This window comes from Misgurnus anguillicaudatus, chromosome 17 (genome assembly GCF_027580225.2).
Source record: "Misgurnus anguillicaudatus chromosome 17, ASM2758022v2, whole genome shotgun sequence".
Taxonomy (NCBI): Eukaryota; Metazoa; Chordata; class Actinopteri; order Cypriniformes; family Cobitidae; genus Misgurnus; species Misgurnus anguillicaudatus.
This window is the reverse complement of record NC_073353.2, coordinates 35626791-35643533: the sequence shown is the minus strand read 5'-3', so window position 1 is coordinate 35643533 and position 16743 is coordinate 35626791. Positions and strand designations below refer to the sequence as shown.

Here is a 16743-nt window from a genome sequence, read left to right as displayed (position 1 = left end):
AAACAAGACTGAGGAGGCCGCTACATATTCCCTCGAGCACCCGGCAGGAACAAAATCTGTCATTTAAACCAAAGGTGGCAGATCTGGATTTAACCCAAACCAGTGTTTACACTCGAAGGTTAGACAGCGATCTGACGAGCTCCCGTCATTAAGATTAGTCTCGGCTCTAGCACACAAACTCCTGATATAATGCTGAGAGTCCGAGGTGATGCAGGTTGGAAATATCTCTCAAGACCTTTGCCGAAGCACCGTGATCTTTTGTTGTTACTCTGAAATGCTGTAAAAAGTTTTCTGTGCGAGGATGGAAATATTCTTGGAAACTTTTAGTGCTTTTCCAACATAAATAAAGCTTGCAGCTGTCCAAAGCTGTGCGGAGTGGACACAGGAGGAAGACCATTTCAGAAACATGCTGAGAGAGGGAGTTTCATGTTTAAATAAGGGAAACCCAAGCCGTCTATGGCTCAATAAATCTCTTTTATTCCTATAAGTGCTCTCAGACAGCTCAATGTTCAGGCCACGCAATGACATGAGACCTCTCATTGTGCTCGCTGGGTTTGGTACCGTTTGTCTGCCAATTAAGAGGGCGAACGTGGGTTTATTTACCAAATTAAATTGGATATTGAAGGGCAATGTGTTTGGCAGGAACAAACACTTGGTGAATGTGTCGGGCATATTCCAGTGGCCGGAGGAGGGGAACAGAAATCTGTTGTGCTCTTCGTGTGTGCGGAGGGGCTTCCATATTCCCCCGGGCCTTCTGGGTAGCTACACCGGTGTATGGTTCAATAACAGATTTAATAAATCATTCTTTTCAGCGTTTGGTTTTCCGCACACATCCTGATACACGTACCACAGCGCTCAATCCTGCGTGGTGGGAGATTCCTGATCTAGTTAACTCATGTAGCTTTCAGGATTCACGGAACGACTCCATCCTGAACCCTGACATGGGTCGCAGCTAAGCCATGGCGATGGATCTTTCCTAAACTCCTCTTTTCAAAAGCAAAGTAATTTCACTAGGGGACAATCTCGACCCCATAAAACACAGTTTTTCCAAAAACATAGACGCTTCAAAAGAAACTGGAGATTAAAAAAAGGCAATGAAAAGGATCACAAACCAAGACAAGGGCGTGTAGGACTGATCTCAGTGCGACTCACCTCTTCAGGGCAGAGCTCATGAGTGCAGCTCATGAAGTGGGTACAGAGGAGAGGGAAGGAGATGGAGTGTCGAGACTGGGACGGCAGTTCGAGACACTGCTGGAACATCTTTTCAAAGGCGCGGCTGTAAAAGCTATCAGAAACAGAAAGAGGAAAATGAGTTGCCAGTTCACTTCAACGTCTGGTACAATCATATCTAATCACTTCAAACGCTGTCTGCTCCCCACCCAGCATGAAAGAAAGCCATATCTGAAAACAAGAGACACAACAGTGGGTTGCTATGCTGTTTTATGTGTTGGCGTCAGAGTCTAATATTTGATCAAATCGTGAGCATGTGGTGTAATTTCAATATAGTAAATTTCAGGGTTTCCACACTTAAGTTAACTTCAAATTCAAGGACCTTTCAAAAACTTTCCAGATTCAATACCCTAAAATTCAAGGACTAGAGTAAGAGCAAGGTTACTTCGTGCAACCTTTTGAGATACATTGTTACAGTTCCCTTTTGAGGGAACTCACACTGCATCACTGTGACACTTTGGGGACGCCTTCAGTAAGTGCGTCTGAATGTGTATATCAAATTCAACCAATGGTGAGGCTTAACGACAAAGGCAGGGTGACGCGAGAGCCAGTAAGTATATCGCTATCTGAAATATTGCCAAAGACGGCGTTACAGGGATGCAGGAAGTATGGCAAGAGAGACGCAGTGTCATGTTCCCTTCTCAGGAGACAGTTACATACGTAACCCGAGACGTTTTCATGTGTCAAACACAACTATCCAAAAAAGCATTTTGGTATGAATCAACATTCACATACAGAAGATATGTATGCTTAAAAAGTCTAGAATTTTTATTATGTTATCCTACACTACACAGGGAATAATATGGATTTTTTTTCCAGAAAACTTATTGCACAAAATATATTCAAGTGACCTGTATCTATGCATGTTTATTTTCAAAAACTTCCCAGGGCCTTGAAATCCCTCCCCCAGATTCATAACCCAAACTTATAAGGACGCCCTGAATCATTCCAGAAAATTGACAGATCTGAAGTCTCCACGAGCATCTCCACCAGAGAGTCGACCATCTTGGTGTGGAAGATGATGGTGTTCATCATCTTGCCCAGCTCCCTGTGATCTGCCAGTCCGAGTGAGGCCTTGGACACGCTGGTGTAAGCCTAAACACAAGGAAAAACATCTTTAGCGTCATTTGGAAACCACATAGGTCAATTAATTATCCTGACAACTTTTACAATCGATTTCCAAAGGTTAAGCTTGGCGGGCTTGATTTCCATGAACAAACCCTCAAGCAAATGAAGAGTGACGAATCGGATTGGAAACTGGACCGCGGTGGAGAATGAAGAAAAGTGTGGTTTGATATTTGACCACGTCATTAAGTTTGACGAGGCTTTCTGGGAAATATTTTCGTTAACTTGATACCATTAAACAAGACAACATCCAGCCAATTGCTTTCGTAACAAACAAGATCATCTTGAACGTAAAACAAGTGTGAGAAACCAACAAAGCCCTGCGCTGGCTTTCATCAGCCAATACAAAGAGAAAGGCACGCCAGGATGATACCACAGGACAGACAGCAGGTGCTTAGCTTACAAATCTTGTGGTTATGGAGTTTGGGGAACATCAATAAACATATAGTACAGTAATAAAATCCGCTGTGAAGTACTGAAGAGTATTGAAAACCAGGGCTTATTTTTAGATCCGCATTTGCAGCCTGCTGCTGGTAGTTTAATCGGCCATAGAGATAAATAGGGCTGCACCCTTGGAAACAAAGAGGCCAAAATAGGAACAGGCACGAACTGAGTGAACTGTTAGATATTAAATGCTGGCAAGTACCATCTCAACACAGGTCCATTAAACAAAGCATGCTAAACTAAAGGAGAGATGTGGATATCCCTGGTTTGACAGCAGAGATGGGAAAAATCTTGAGAGCAAGCTGCTATCAAACTTCTATTGTGATCCTAAATGCTAAACAATCATTAATGTAAAACAGAGCGATATAAGTTAAAGGAATAGTTTACAGAAAACATCCCCAGAGGCCCCAGAGACTCCCATAGCAGGAAAAAAATAATACAATGGAAGTGAATGATGCCCCAGATCTGTTTAGTTATTAAACAAATTCAGAATTTCGTTATTTGTGTTCAGCAGTACAAAGAAATTTATACAGGTTTGGAACAACTTGGGTAGGTAAATGACAGAATTTCCATTTTTGGTAAACAATCCCTTTAATGAGTTCATGCCATTACAAAAATTAACAATTTTTGTATTGATTATTATTGGCAAAACCATGGTTTTATCTCCCTAGAAAATCACAACTTTTAATCTTCTGTCTGTCTTAGTACACAATGTAACTACAGAAGAGTCAAGTTTTAAATAAGAAAAATATCGAAACTCTTTGTTTATTTTTGCTATAAATGGTCTAATCAGATTCAATGGATTATGCTAATGCTAAAAGTGGTACCACCAGACCCGGAGATCAGCTGAATGGATTCCAAAACAGTAAAAATCAAATGATTAACTCTAGGGGAGCTGGAAAAAAGCCTATTTTAAAAAAGTGGAGTGTCCCTTTAAACATTACATTTGTCAACGCAAAGGAGTTTGATAGAAACCCTACTTACCATGTCGTCCATGTAAAAAATGAGCGGTGTAACAATACATCAATATGGATTGATGCATTGATCAAATGCCTTACCATAACATGCATTGATGCACAACATCTGTCTATGCATTTCTGCCAAAACATGCATTTTCGTTTGCTTGCAATACTGTTTGCCTGGGTGTCAGATTGCGAGGCAATAACAAAGAGTTGGTAGCAGTGAAAATACATATGCAGAAAACTCGTGTCTACTGTCGGACACGGTTTAAATATGGACAAATCGATCGATAAACTCGTTTTGAAATGTTTTATGTAAAGCACGCTGAATAAAACAATGTGTATAAAATGTGCTATGTGAAAAATCTTCTGTGGGAATTAACATTATGCCACAGATGCTGATAAAAGAGTTTAAAAGGTTATGAACACGAAGCATAAAGAAAAAGATCAAATGGTTTCTCTGCTCAGGGACTGGGCTGAACAACACACAGGAAACCCACCGAGGTACATGCTAAACCATCCCAAAGACTGATGGGATTTTAAGGTTCACACACACTTGCACAGATTCTCAGAAACGCATGAAGATATCTCATTGTCTCTCTGCTTTCATTTCCATCCACCCACATGCACCGTTGGTGATAAAAATGCTCGGTATTCCACAGGGATGGAGCTTGATTTATTTAAGCTCAGATGAAGCCGTGAGAGCTTCACAAAAACGGTGTTGTGTTTTATTTCTAAATAATATCCAGAAAACATGCTCCGAAGAGCAACAAGAACTCCAAATATTCCGAAACAAGTCACAAATATGTTACCTTCATTCATATTTAACAAAGGAAAAGCAATTTGTTAACCTGTCAGTGAAAACCCAGTTAAAATTTGCTAAAATATAAACTTGATATCTTTAACACCGACTGAGTACGATCATGTCAAAGATCTGAAATTAATGATTAAAATCAAATGCAGATTATGAAACTTTAACTTGGATGATTTGTATATTTTGCTGGGGACATAAAGGCTGTTAATGAATCAGAAGAACTGAAATCATCTTACCTGGAGTCTAAACCAATCCAGTCTCATCCCTCTGAAATCAAACACATCGCCGTCTTCAACTGTAACACATATACACACAGTCCTGCTGTTTACAACAGAAGACAACAAAGACAATACAAACTTTTTAAGTAGAAAAGAAGCTTCTCTACCTTGCTTGACACTCAGAGAGGTCATAGTGTTCACAAAAGACGACATAATAATAGACTCGTCCTCTGGGCAGACAGACAGGTTCTATGAAAGAAAAACACAATGATTGTTGTAACATTTGTAACAATGTTGTTCATTTAAAAATGTTACAGTGACGAGCAAGACACACTCATGGTCTTGATCTTGAAGCTCAATGACAATGCTAGTTCTCCATCTAGTGGTGAAGTTCATTCATGACAATGCTCTGCTAACTTTCATATTAGGATTGTTATACTGAATAATTAAATTAATAAAAACTAAGGCTGTTAAATATAAAAAAAAAATGCATTCAAAAATGAAAAGATCATGTACCTTGCTTTACAAAAACTAAACAAAAACACACCTTGGCTTTCAGAGTGCATGTTTTCACTGCGTGATGAAAATACTTTTTGATTTTTGTCTTATATTTATCTTATATAATATAGTCAAGCAATAGCATGAGAAGAAGAATATCAGCTTGATTGGAAATGTGATGATTTACTTTAGCTTTAACACCTGTTGTTTTACATATATAAATAAATAAACTAAACTAAAATATGACACATTTTGTGTCAAAAAGCATTTTTTTTTAACAATAATAATCGTAAGGCTTTGCTCATGTGCATATTTACTAGTGCTGTTAATTTAACACGTTATTAAGATTAATTAGTTATGTGTGGAAAATAATGCGTTTAACCCGTTTATTGGCGCTGTCCCGTGAGCGGGACACCTAGGTTTATTTCAATATTTTCTATGTAAATGTTAATCTATCACGACAAACTATATATTGTTGGAAAGGTCTAAGAATGTAATTTTCATATTTCAAAACCTTTTAGCAGTAATAATAATGCAGTAACTGTAATTTATTCATTTGTGACACAAGTATGCAGCAAACCTCAAAGCAAACCAGCACAAACCTCAGTTTTTTGACAATTGTATGTATTAAAAATTATACTATATTGCAATTTTATTTATTACAAATAAATGTAAACTGCTTTAAAAAAAAATAATATTTTCACCTCTAGACACTTCCCTAAAAAAACGTTGAAGTGTCTTCTTTAAAACCAAAAATTACCAAAATTAAAACCACAATTAGGATTCTAGACCAAAAAAAAAATAAAAAATGCCAGAGTTATATTAATTTAAAGGTGTATATCACCTTTTCACCAACCCCCCACTCAAAAAGGGCTGCGCCAGTTAAAGGTTAAGGAAAACACCACCGCTTTTCAATATTTTACTATTTTCTTCCCTCAACTTAGACAAATTAATACATACCTATCTTTATTCATGCATGCACATAAACATGGAAAACATGGAAGTGTTTGGTGGCTTCTAAATTCATCCCTGTTTGGATCCTAAGGAATGAATGGGGCTAAGCTAAATGCTAATACATTTATGGCGCGCTGTACAAAGATTAAGTGCATGCATTGACAAAAGATAGGTATGTATTCATTCATCTAAGTTGAGGTAAGAACATAGTAAAATATTGAAAAATGGTGGTGTTTTCCTTTAAAAATATTACACACCTGATCAAGCCAGTGCTGCGTGGGGTTAATTGCAACACAGCTACTTTACATATTTATACAGAGCCAATATGTGCTTTTGTTTTTTTCCTTTCCTAGTAACTGATAGCTGGGATTGAAAACATTTTACACAGTGGGGTTAGTTACCACCACCATTATATACTGCTAATGTTATTCACGTAGCCCCATCTCAATTTTGCTCATCTGTTAATATTATTGCTGCCATTGTTATATTTATTTGCACTCACCTGCAAATATTATATTATATTGCACTCCATCTCAATTTTTGCACATCTATTAATGGTACTGCTGCTATAAATACCTGGGTTATTGTTGCCATTGCCATATTATATTTGCATATATTAGATCCTTACTCCTACTCTGTACTTATTACTGTACTACTGTTTTTCTTGCACACAAGTTAATACGTTCAAGACTGTTAATACTGTACATTTGCATATATAGATATCTTGTACATAGTCTATATTTCTAACTCTACATTCCCTATACTTGCATATAAGAACATATTCCTCACTGGGTATATGACAATAAACGCTTTGAATTTTGAATCTAGTTGTTAACACAGTGTTACCATTAAGCCTCAGGTATACAATGATAATAAAATGAAAACAATGTAAATACTATTCATCAAAAAGCAGCCCTTTCAAAAATATCTATTTATATCCATTGATGCATAATACAAGGATGGTTAGATGAAGGATCATGGATGGATGAATGTGTGGATATCTACCTATTATAGGCAGATGTAGGTTTGAAACAGTGTGGACAGTCTCACCTGTACAAGCTCATTGAGCACCACAGCATCAAAGCCGGACAGGTACTGCACGTAGTACCTCTGCATTACGGGTCCATACTTTCGCACGTGTGCCCTCAATTCCTCCATGTAGAAGATCAACTCTGCGATGTGCTTGTGAACACAAACAGGAATGAAGTAAAAATCTGTGATGTTTTCATTTGATTAAAGTCACACACTCCATGAGCTGCAACTCCAAAGACACAATCTCTTAGTGAGGAAATGGCATGATGTTCTATGAATATGTAAAGAAATAAATAGAGGATGTTAAATTCATATTTACTTGTCAATAAAGTCATCTGTGCTTTTCTTCTGGATGTTGTCTGCGTGTCTGAGCAGCCAAATGATCTCATCGCGGGCGAATGAAAGAGCCATAAACACAAACAGGGCTTTGGGGCCCAGTAATCCGGGCTGGTCGGCCAACACTGTGGCCAGCTCTTTCAGGGCAGATCTCAAAAACTTGCGCCGTTCTCTGTGCATCAAGCCCCTAGATGAATTCAAAAACATATATTGATACAGAGAGTAATGATTGTTTTAATTTGGTATCTTAAGAAAGAGAACGAGGCCACTTACGCATGTGACAGAGCAGATTCTTTGCATTCACGAATGTCGTTGACACGTTTGTTGTAGCTGCAACAGATTGAAATATTGAATATACAAAAAGCATATGCAATATATATGCTATATGTTAAATGCATGTGAAAAAGCGAGACCCCCATTATGAAAACCAAAATGTTATATTTATGATAGTACAATGTGTGTGCCCCCAAGAAGTATTTGCTGACCCGCGAATGTTTACGAAGAGATCCTCAGCAGCTTTGTGAATATGGAAGACCTCATCCCTGAAGAGACAGAGACAGGAGCTGCTCTGAAGGGCCAACTTCCACAGGCTGAGAGCCGCTGGGTCACTGTTCAGGGCCGTGTGACACAAGATGAACCCAACTATAACACAAAGAGCTGGTTACTTACACCATATTTGGATTTAACGTGTTCTTTTGAGTAAATGGCAAGAAATTGTTTTGCAAAAAGGTAAATAATGAAATAATTTGTTTCTATGATCATATTCATAATTATTTTATTCTAAAAATTAGGGATGCATATCAATTAATCGCGATTAATCTATAGCAGAATAAAAGTTTTTGTTTACATCATATATGTGTGTGAACTGTGTATAATAATTATGTATATATAAATATGCACACATGCATGTATAATTTTAAGAAAAAAATATATTTATATATTACGTATTTATATTTATATATAATATAAATTATACATAAATATACAAATGTATATACACATGTAAACATTGCTTAAATATATACATGCATGTGTGTGCATTTAACTATACAAAGTTATTATACACAGTACACACACATATATGATGTAAACAAAAACTTTTATTCTGCTATAGATTAATCGCGATTAATTGATATGCATCCCTACTAAAAATGTAAAGTCCCCTGTGGTGAAAATCAAAATTTATTGTAGTTTATAAATCTATATGGTGTTTTAAATATGTTTCAAGACAAACCATGTGCACATATATTAGTCATCACTACTGCAGAGTATTTTCTTCATAAAATTGATGTTTTCCAAAGACAGACTGAAAAATGTGGTCTGAAATCACCTACGTTATAAACATGTAACCAATCACATCAGCACAGTCGAACGGGTGGATGATTAGTTTGAGCCATAGATATGTTTGGATGCCAGTTCACATATGCATTGTGGAACCAGACTTAGAAGTTATGTGTTTGAAACCATAGATATGCAAGTCGTCCGTCATATTGGTATTAAAAGCGGTGTTAAACCCAGTGTTCAAGTTAGAGGTTTCCTCAGGAACCAGATTAAATGCGGAATCGCGGGTTAAATGCAGAAGGATTTTGTTCACCTGCTGTAAACATTAAGGTAATATTATTTTAATTATGAAAATAAAGTTTTGGTATTTGGGAAAAGTTGATTGGGATAGATTTGATTTTTACACAAATCTGGCAACCCTGCCAAGCCTGAGAGCAAGCAAGCTAACTGTGTGCCATCAACCGTACTACTGTATATTTATCAAATGTTACGTGCTGCTGTGTAGACCCTAACATTTTAATTGCTAACACAAAACACCAAGACGAAAGCATTACCGAACACAGCATTACAATTACAACCAAACTACCAAAGTAGGGCCCTATAATTTCCGCGATCACGGAATCGCGGATGGAATCGCGGAATTGGCAGATTAACACGGAATCTAGTATTAACGCGGAATTTCGCGGAATTTTACATATTTTGAATAAAATTATGTTTTTGTGTGGGAGACGAACGTATGTCTCTGGGAAATGCAGATCGAGGGAAGTAAATCTGGGCGACATACCCCCTCCTGTCGTTTTAAACCCCCTCCAAAACACTGAAACCATGTGGAAGCGGCTCTCCATGATCTGCTTTCGTCAGCGAAAAAATTAAGAAATCCGACGCTAAACATTTAGTTCTGAGCAGTTCTCACATGACTTTTATGTAACCGGAGAACTGTTATTTTGTACGTTTTGTCAACTTTATGTTCACGGTGAGCGCAAAGATACATGCACTCTCTCATCCACGTCTGTCTCACTGCACTTCTCGCAAGCGATCGTGTATATATGGATCGCGTTCCGCTGGACCAATGTGTTTAAGGCTCTTCTGAAGGCACCACTGCTTTGACACCTTGTTGTAGCCTTCTGCAACAACACTAAACAATGCATTGAATTGAATTGAGTTGTGTGTGTGTGTGCGGGCGGGCGTGTGTGTGAATGTGTATGTGCGTGTGTGAGTAAATGCATGTTTTACAGTCATTAAGTAATCGTGTTATCCAGTTTTTCTCCAAATCATTTACATTTTAATCATTAACATTAAAGGCACACTCTTTGTATGACTAAAATAACAGTAAAAAATTGGCCAAAAATGAAAACGGATAAAACGGAATTTGTAAAAATTAAAATGGAGAAAACGGAATTTGGGAAAAAATAAAATGGATTTTATAGGGCCCTACCAAAGGCTAAACAGTGTATCCTGAAAAGCTGTGAGTGACTTATACATCAGGACCATTCTAAAATAGCAGACATGCCTACATATATGAAGGGTTCCAATGTTGTATCTAGTTATACATATCTATATCTGAAACGTTCATTGTAGCATCTATTTACATATATATCTATGACCCGAAGTGGTGCGAAAGAGTGGAGGTGGGGACTCATGGAGCGAGCTTTGCGACTGAGTAGATGCATGGACTAAGGGCACATTCATATTATCCAAACCAAACCATGCCCAGCGCGATTGTCCCCCCTCTCTACTCCCCTAGATGTACGCACTCACAGTGTACTATTATCCAAGCCTGGACGCGCTTTCGTCATTAGGATGTGATTGATTGAACAAAGCAGGAAGTAAAGCGCTTTCTTAACACTAGAACCCATCATAATGTTAAGTATGTGTTTTTTTATTTAGACTCATTTGGTGCGCGATGACAAACAGCCATCTCACATGTCTATCATTTTGGTTAGTTGACCTGTCGCGTGTGCAGCGTAGACATTCAATCCGCGCCCAGGTGCGGAACAGAGCGATCAGACCAGTCAAACGAACCAGAGTTTGGGGGTCAAACGCGCCCGAGCGCGGTTTGATTTGGATAGTGTGAGTACAACCTTATTCACTTATGCATTGATCCAGGTAGACGAGGGTGTAGAGTTACATTCAAGCTGTTTTAAAGCATGAAGAAATGAAAAACATTTAGATATGCAATTATGCTCAAAGCTGAGTTTTATTTGATAAAATTAATCGACTACAGGGGGACTTGAAATTCAATATGGTCTATAACTCTTTCCCTGCCATTGACGAATTAACTCGTTAATTTAGGAGAAAACACTTCCCTGCCAATGACGAGTTTTATGACTTTATGACAATGGCAGGGGGCCTTTGAGGTTTAAAGACACCATGAAACAGCATTTAACTCCTGTAATGTTACATGAAATAAAATCCTTACTGGAAAAACTGCATGTAAATACGAAAAATGCAATTCAATATGGTCTCTAACTCTTTCCTTGCCAATGATGAGTTTTTCCGGCAATCAGTATTCTCTCTATTATTCACAAGGTGGCACTCTTACCCAACTTATAAAACCTTAAAGGCACACCAGGCAAGTCTGAGTATTATTTCTCTACTAGCTCCCCCTAGTGTCAGGGAGTAAATGCTTTCTATATCTGAGACTTTACGAGACTGAAGGACACCGGGTCGGATACAGCGAACTTGCAAGTGGGGTATTCTTCCTACAGACGGTAGGGGCGGGCGAGAGGGTCTTCATTCGTCATGTAATGAGTTATATAACCATATACCGACTTACGAAGATGATTTATTAACATAAAAATGCTGCCTTGTGTCCCTTTAAGGCAAACCCTTAGGGCAAACAGTAAATACTCTGTGTATGTTTTGATGATCACTCTGAATTTGCTCTAAAGTAGTGCTGCACAATTAATCGCATCGCAATCGCGATGTCAGCCTGTGCGATTATATGACAGCAAAATGTTGCAATTATATTAAATAAATAAATGTGTGGACTTGTTAACACAAACTTTCTGATAACACTTTGATGATTTTCCTTGCTGTTTAAAAAAAGAAAGAAAAACGAACAAAAAAGGCAGTGCAAATGTGGCATGCACGTGTGTGGCGTGCGTCGTCACTTTCCGCGTGTGCGCAACGCGGAAATACCAGAGCGAAGATGGATGCAGAGGAGATTGACAGTGATCTGGTAGCTAAAAAAAAAACTCTATGTCTGTTGTATGGCAGTATTTTTGATTTATGATTACTGACACTGAGCAGTTGCTACATCATGTGGCAATACGAAAACATTTCTAGTTTTACAAATACACATTTTAGCATTGTCACTAAACTGTGTGTGGATTTTCCTTAAAACCCATCAAGTTGACTCATGATACCATTTATTATAATCGCAAAAGCACTTCACAATATTAGCATCAATAACCGCAATGGGAAAAATTACCCAAATCGTCCAGCTCTACTCTAAAGTCCTTCAAAAAAATGAAATTATCTCAGCTTTTTGCTCAATTTTTTTTATTTTTGAAGAAACCTACCCATATTTCAGAGGTGATAAAAAGAGAACAAATAAAGATAGGATGAAATTTAGGATGATTCTTTTTGAAAGAAAAGGGTCTTTCTTTCATTTTATATATTGTAGGTTTATATATTTAAAGAAGCACTATTGTAGGTTTATATATTTAAAGCAACACTAAAGAACTCTGGCTCTTTGCTCCCCCTACAGGTTAGAAGCGTAATTTTTCATTACCACTGTCGTAAATACTGCAGCATAGTTGGCTCTGATTGGATTGTAGGTCTGCCGTAAAGCAAATTTTTGTAGTTTTCACTTGAACTACAGGACCGCTACCCGACGGTTGGAAACTTCTTTAGTGCGGTTTTGGCCGATAGAGGGCTGCAAAGCGAATGTGAAAGTGCCATTCACCCTGTTTTGTGTGGATGAACCACTGAAACTTTTTTGGAAACGTTATTTTAAGGTAAAAAAAAAACCTCTTTGGTGTTGCTTTAAAGAAGCACATTTTCTGGAAGGCATTAAACTTTTGTGAAAATCATAAAAAATGCTGGCACTGGCTGGCAACTTTAAAAAAAGAAAAACGTTGGCATGAAAGACTTAATAACACTTACAAACAATCCATTTCTCCATGGTATCCAAGGACAGGTATTCACATGGCATCTAAAACACACATTACATTAAATCAGTTTTACAAGTGATATGTAACGAATAGATCAATTCCAGTTTATTACAAATATATTTTATCCATAACATCCATGCTCCAGCACAATAAAGGCTCTTCTATGTTATTAGTCTGCACTACACAGTTATGGTAACTGCCAGGGTTTATTCTATTAAACAATCCATCAACAACTCATTAGCATTTTTTGGGAAAATTCAGCAACAGGCAAACAACAAACAGGTTTTGGAGTCCTAACCGTGTCAGACTGGGCCGGGTTGAGCATGGTACTGGGAGCACTAATCAAACTGAGCAGCTGAGCGTTCCTCCACTGGTCAGCAGACAGATTACGGCGTGGGTACACCATCTGTAGGGAGACCAGTGCATCTGACAGCGACTGATGTACACAGAAACAAAAAAGAAATTAGAAAATGAGAAAAAGTCGCAACACAAGTAATGTGAAACGGTATTGCAGCAAGCAGATTTTACTTTTCCATGAGGAACAAATTCCTCCATCATCTTCTTCAGAGGATTCTCATAGTCTACGATCATCTGTCCAAGTCTGGGGTATTCTCGATCACTGGGCACAAAAATAGCACACGAATCACGACACAGCTCTTTGGCACATACATATCGCAGCTAAACAGAGATGTCACATTCTGTATACAAAGCTATATAAGTGACAACCAGAATATATAAAAATAATGATTCCTAATAAATTCAAGTAGTGACATCCACATTAACAACAAAGCGGCTTGCTATATTTGCACTACTTTAAAGGGACACTCCACTTTCTTGAAAATATGCTCATTCTCCAGCTCCCCTAGAGTTAAACATTTGATTTTTACCGTTTTGGAATCCATTCAGCTGGCGGTCCCACTTTTAGCATAGCTTAGCATAATCCATTGAATCTGATTAGACCATTAGCATTGCGCTAAAAAATAACCAAAGAGTTTTGATATTTTTCCTATTTAAAACTTAACTCTTTTGTAGTTACATCGTGTACTAAGACCAACGAAAAATTAAAAGTTGCCATTCTCTAGGCAGATATGGCTAGGAACTATACTCTTATTCTGGAGTTTCAAGGACTTTGCTGGTGTAACATGGCTGCAGGAGGCGCAATGATATTACGTATTGCCCGAAAATAGTCCTCTGCTATTGAAATATACTAAGAGGACTATTTTTGGCTGCTGCATAATAACTTTTCATTTCAGTCGGTCTTAGTACACAATGTAACTAAAGAAGAGTCAAGTTTTAAATAGGAAGCATATCGAAACCCGTTATTTTTTAGGCACAATGCTAATGGTCTAATCAGATTCAATGGATTATGCTAAGCTATGCTAAAAGTGGACTCTAGGGGAGCTGGAAAATGAGCATTTTTCATAAATAGTGGAGTGTCTCTTTAATACCTTGAACCGTGTGTCATTTCATGAGCGTAGTTATAAAGGCCGATTATCGCTTTGCGCTCCTCGATACGTGAAAGCAGCATCATCAGTGTAGTGTACGTCACCACAAGGTCCAGGTAGTTCCTTGTGAGGTCAAAATTTACAGTCTGCAACACGGACAAAAATGACACTGTTACATACCTGCCATTTCAATAAATAATTATCACTATTTAAAAAACAATTATTACAATAAATAAAACTTACAATATCAAAGAAGACTTGACAAACGTCAATAGTGTTCAGCAGTTCACAAACATGGTCCTGGAGGTAATGAAAGCATGAAATATAACCCTAATGTATCTTTCAGGCAATGATAATAAAATAACACATACACACGTTCTTAATTTCTAAGTAAATAAATCCCAATTTTTTTTTCATTCAAACCAGTGGAATAATCTATGCACTAATGGTTTTATGAACTTGCATACCTTAAATTCCATAACATCCACAAAGGTGAAGTAATATAGAGCTAAATTCTTCAGTATTTCTGACTTTTCTTTTTGTAGTTGTGCAAGCTGTTGCTGTAATTAGAAAATAAAGGCCATCAGTTAAACAGACTCATTAAACAAGGTCATATAATTGTGATGTATGAGCAAGAAACTTATCAGCAGGGTTCACACAAGACGCTTTAAGCCTGAGATTATAACATAACTGAATAAAGGCTATCCGCAACAGTTAAAGGGATAGTTTACCAAACAAATGAAAATGTTGTCATCATTTACTGACTCTCATGTTATTACAAACCTGAATTAATTTTTTGTTCTGCTGAACATAAAGGAAGACATTTTGAGCAATGTTTGTAACCAAATTGTTTTTGGGCACCATTGACTTCCATAGTAGTCCTTTTCCAACTAGAAGTCAATGGTGCTTTTCTGCTTGATTACAAAAATCGTCCATTGTGTTTAGCAGAACAAAGAAATGTATACAGGTTTGTAACAACATGGGGGCAAGTAAATGGCGGAATTTTCACTTCTGGGTGAACTATCCCTTTAAATTTAGAGATGTTATTAAATTAATTTAATATCTTTGGATTTAAAAACGTTAAAAAAGACGTTTTAGATTACCGTTACACAAACATTTAACTTCTGTAAAAAGTGGCTGATGTCCTCACGAATAATTAAATCCAAAATGAAAATGTTCTAGGCAGGGCTCAACAATATGGATGGCCAATGGTCCAATTTAGCAGTTTATCTTGTGTTTACAGGCTTGTTTTCAAAGTACATACTGTAATGTTTTGCACCACAGGCCATTTCAGTAAATGCAAAAGTGGTCACGGTTACATAATAGCTATAGTAGAGACTGTTTAATGAACACACATACTGCATATGATGCTGTTCAAAGGTATTTATAATAAGTGACCCTGCCTGTAAAACCCAGCTAATATCATTGTTTTGTGATTTACTGTTTTCTACATAAAAGCATCCTACATAACATTCTATTAGGGATGCACGATATATCGGCCGGCATTTCGTTATCGGCCGATAACTGCTTATTTTTAATATTATCGGTTATCGGTCTGATAGCAAAATTAGGCCGATAAATAAAAGCCGATAAATGATGGATTATTTTGGTTTGTTGAACCACTTCACTTGCTCATTGCTGGCCATGTGAAGTTTTGATTTGTGCTTTCTGTGACATAGCACGAAGATGACACGTGTTGCGGGCTTAAGAAGAGTATGCTAGTCTAGTGCAAAGACAAGATGTCCACGGTCTGTTAGTTTTTCATTGTGAAAATAATATGAATATTTATCGGCCTATATATATATATATATATATATATATATATATATATATATATATATATATATATATATATATATATATATATATATATATGTTATCGGTCCCCAAATATAAAGAGTTATCGGTTATCGGTATCAGCCAAAATGTCCATATCGGTGCATCCCTACATTCTATGAAAATATAACTTTAATGTCTTTAATAGACAAAGTAAAGTCATGTCAAAGATTGAAATTTAAGTAAAATCTATGAGTGAAATCAAAATTTGATGCTTCTATCTGAAAATAAATAATTAAATTAAGTTTTCTTAAAATAATTTTTCTTAAAAAACCACAGGAGGGTCACGTCTGTAGAGGGCCAGAATAATTTTTTTTGTTGTTGAGCCCTGCCAAAGAACAAAATTCTCAGACTCGATATTTTAAAGCCAAACCGGTGAATGAACCCTGCTTCAAGTCTTGACACGCATACAACTTATCCTTAGGTTGCCACTACGGAATGCACGACTCTAGA

General features: G+C 37.2%; 1 protein-coding gene across 4 annotated transcripts in view; it reads right to left on the bottom strand.

Moving 5' to 3' along the window:
• nckap1 (NCK-associated protein 1) overlaps positions 1–16743 on the bottom strand; it is a 67058-nt gene that overhangs the window by 32729 nt on the left and 17586 nt on the right. For 2 of the 4 annotated variants that reach the window (XM_073854685.1, XM_073854687.1), the window contains 14 exons: positions 14922–15014; positions 14698–14754; positions 14458–14600; positions 13538–13628; positions 13308–13445; positions 13002–13050; positions 8096–8252; positions 7884–7940; positions 7598–7797; positions 7293–7429; positions 4958–5039; positions 4809–4867; positions 2181–2325; positions 1153–1286 (listed from right to left, as the gene is read on the bottom strand). In XM_073854685.1, coding sequence (XP_073710786.1) covers positions 1153–1286; positions 2181–2325; positions 4809–4867; positions 4958–5039; positions 7293–7429; positions 7598–7797; positions 7884–7940; positions 8096–8252; positions 13002–13050; positions 13308–13445; positions 13538–13628; positions 14458–14600; positions 14698–14754; positions 14922–15014 — 1542 coding nt within the window. The remainder of the gene's footprint in view (positions 1–1152; positions 1287–2180; positions 2326–4808; positions 4868–4957; positions 5040–7292; positions 7430–7597; positions 7798–7883; positions 7941–8095; positions 8253–13001; positions 13051–13307; positions 13446–13537; positions 13629–14457; positions 14601–14697; positions 14755–14921; positions 15015–16743) is intronic. The other 2 variants (XM_073854686.1, XM_073854688.1) reach the window with 1 other exon arrangement.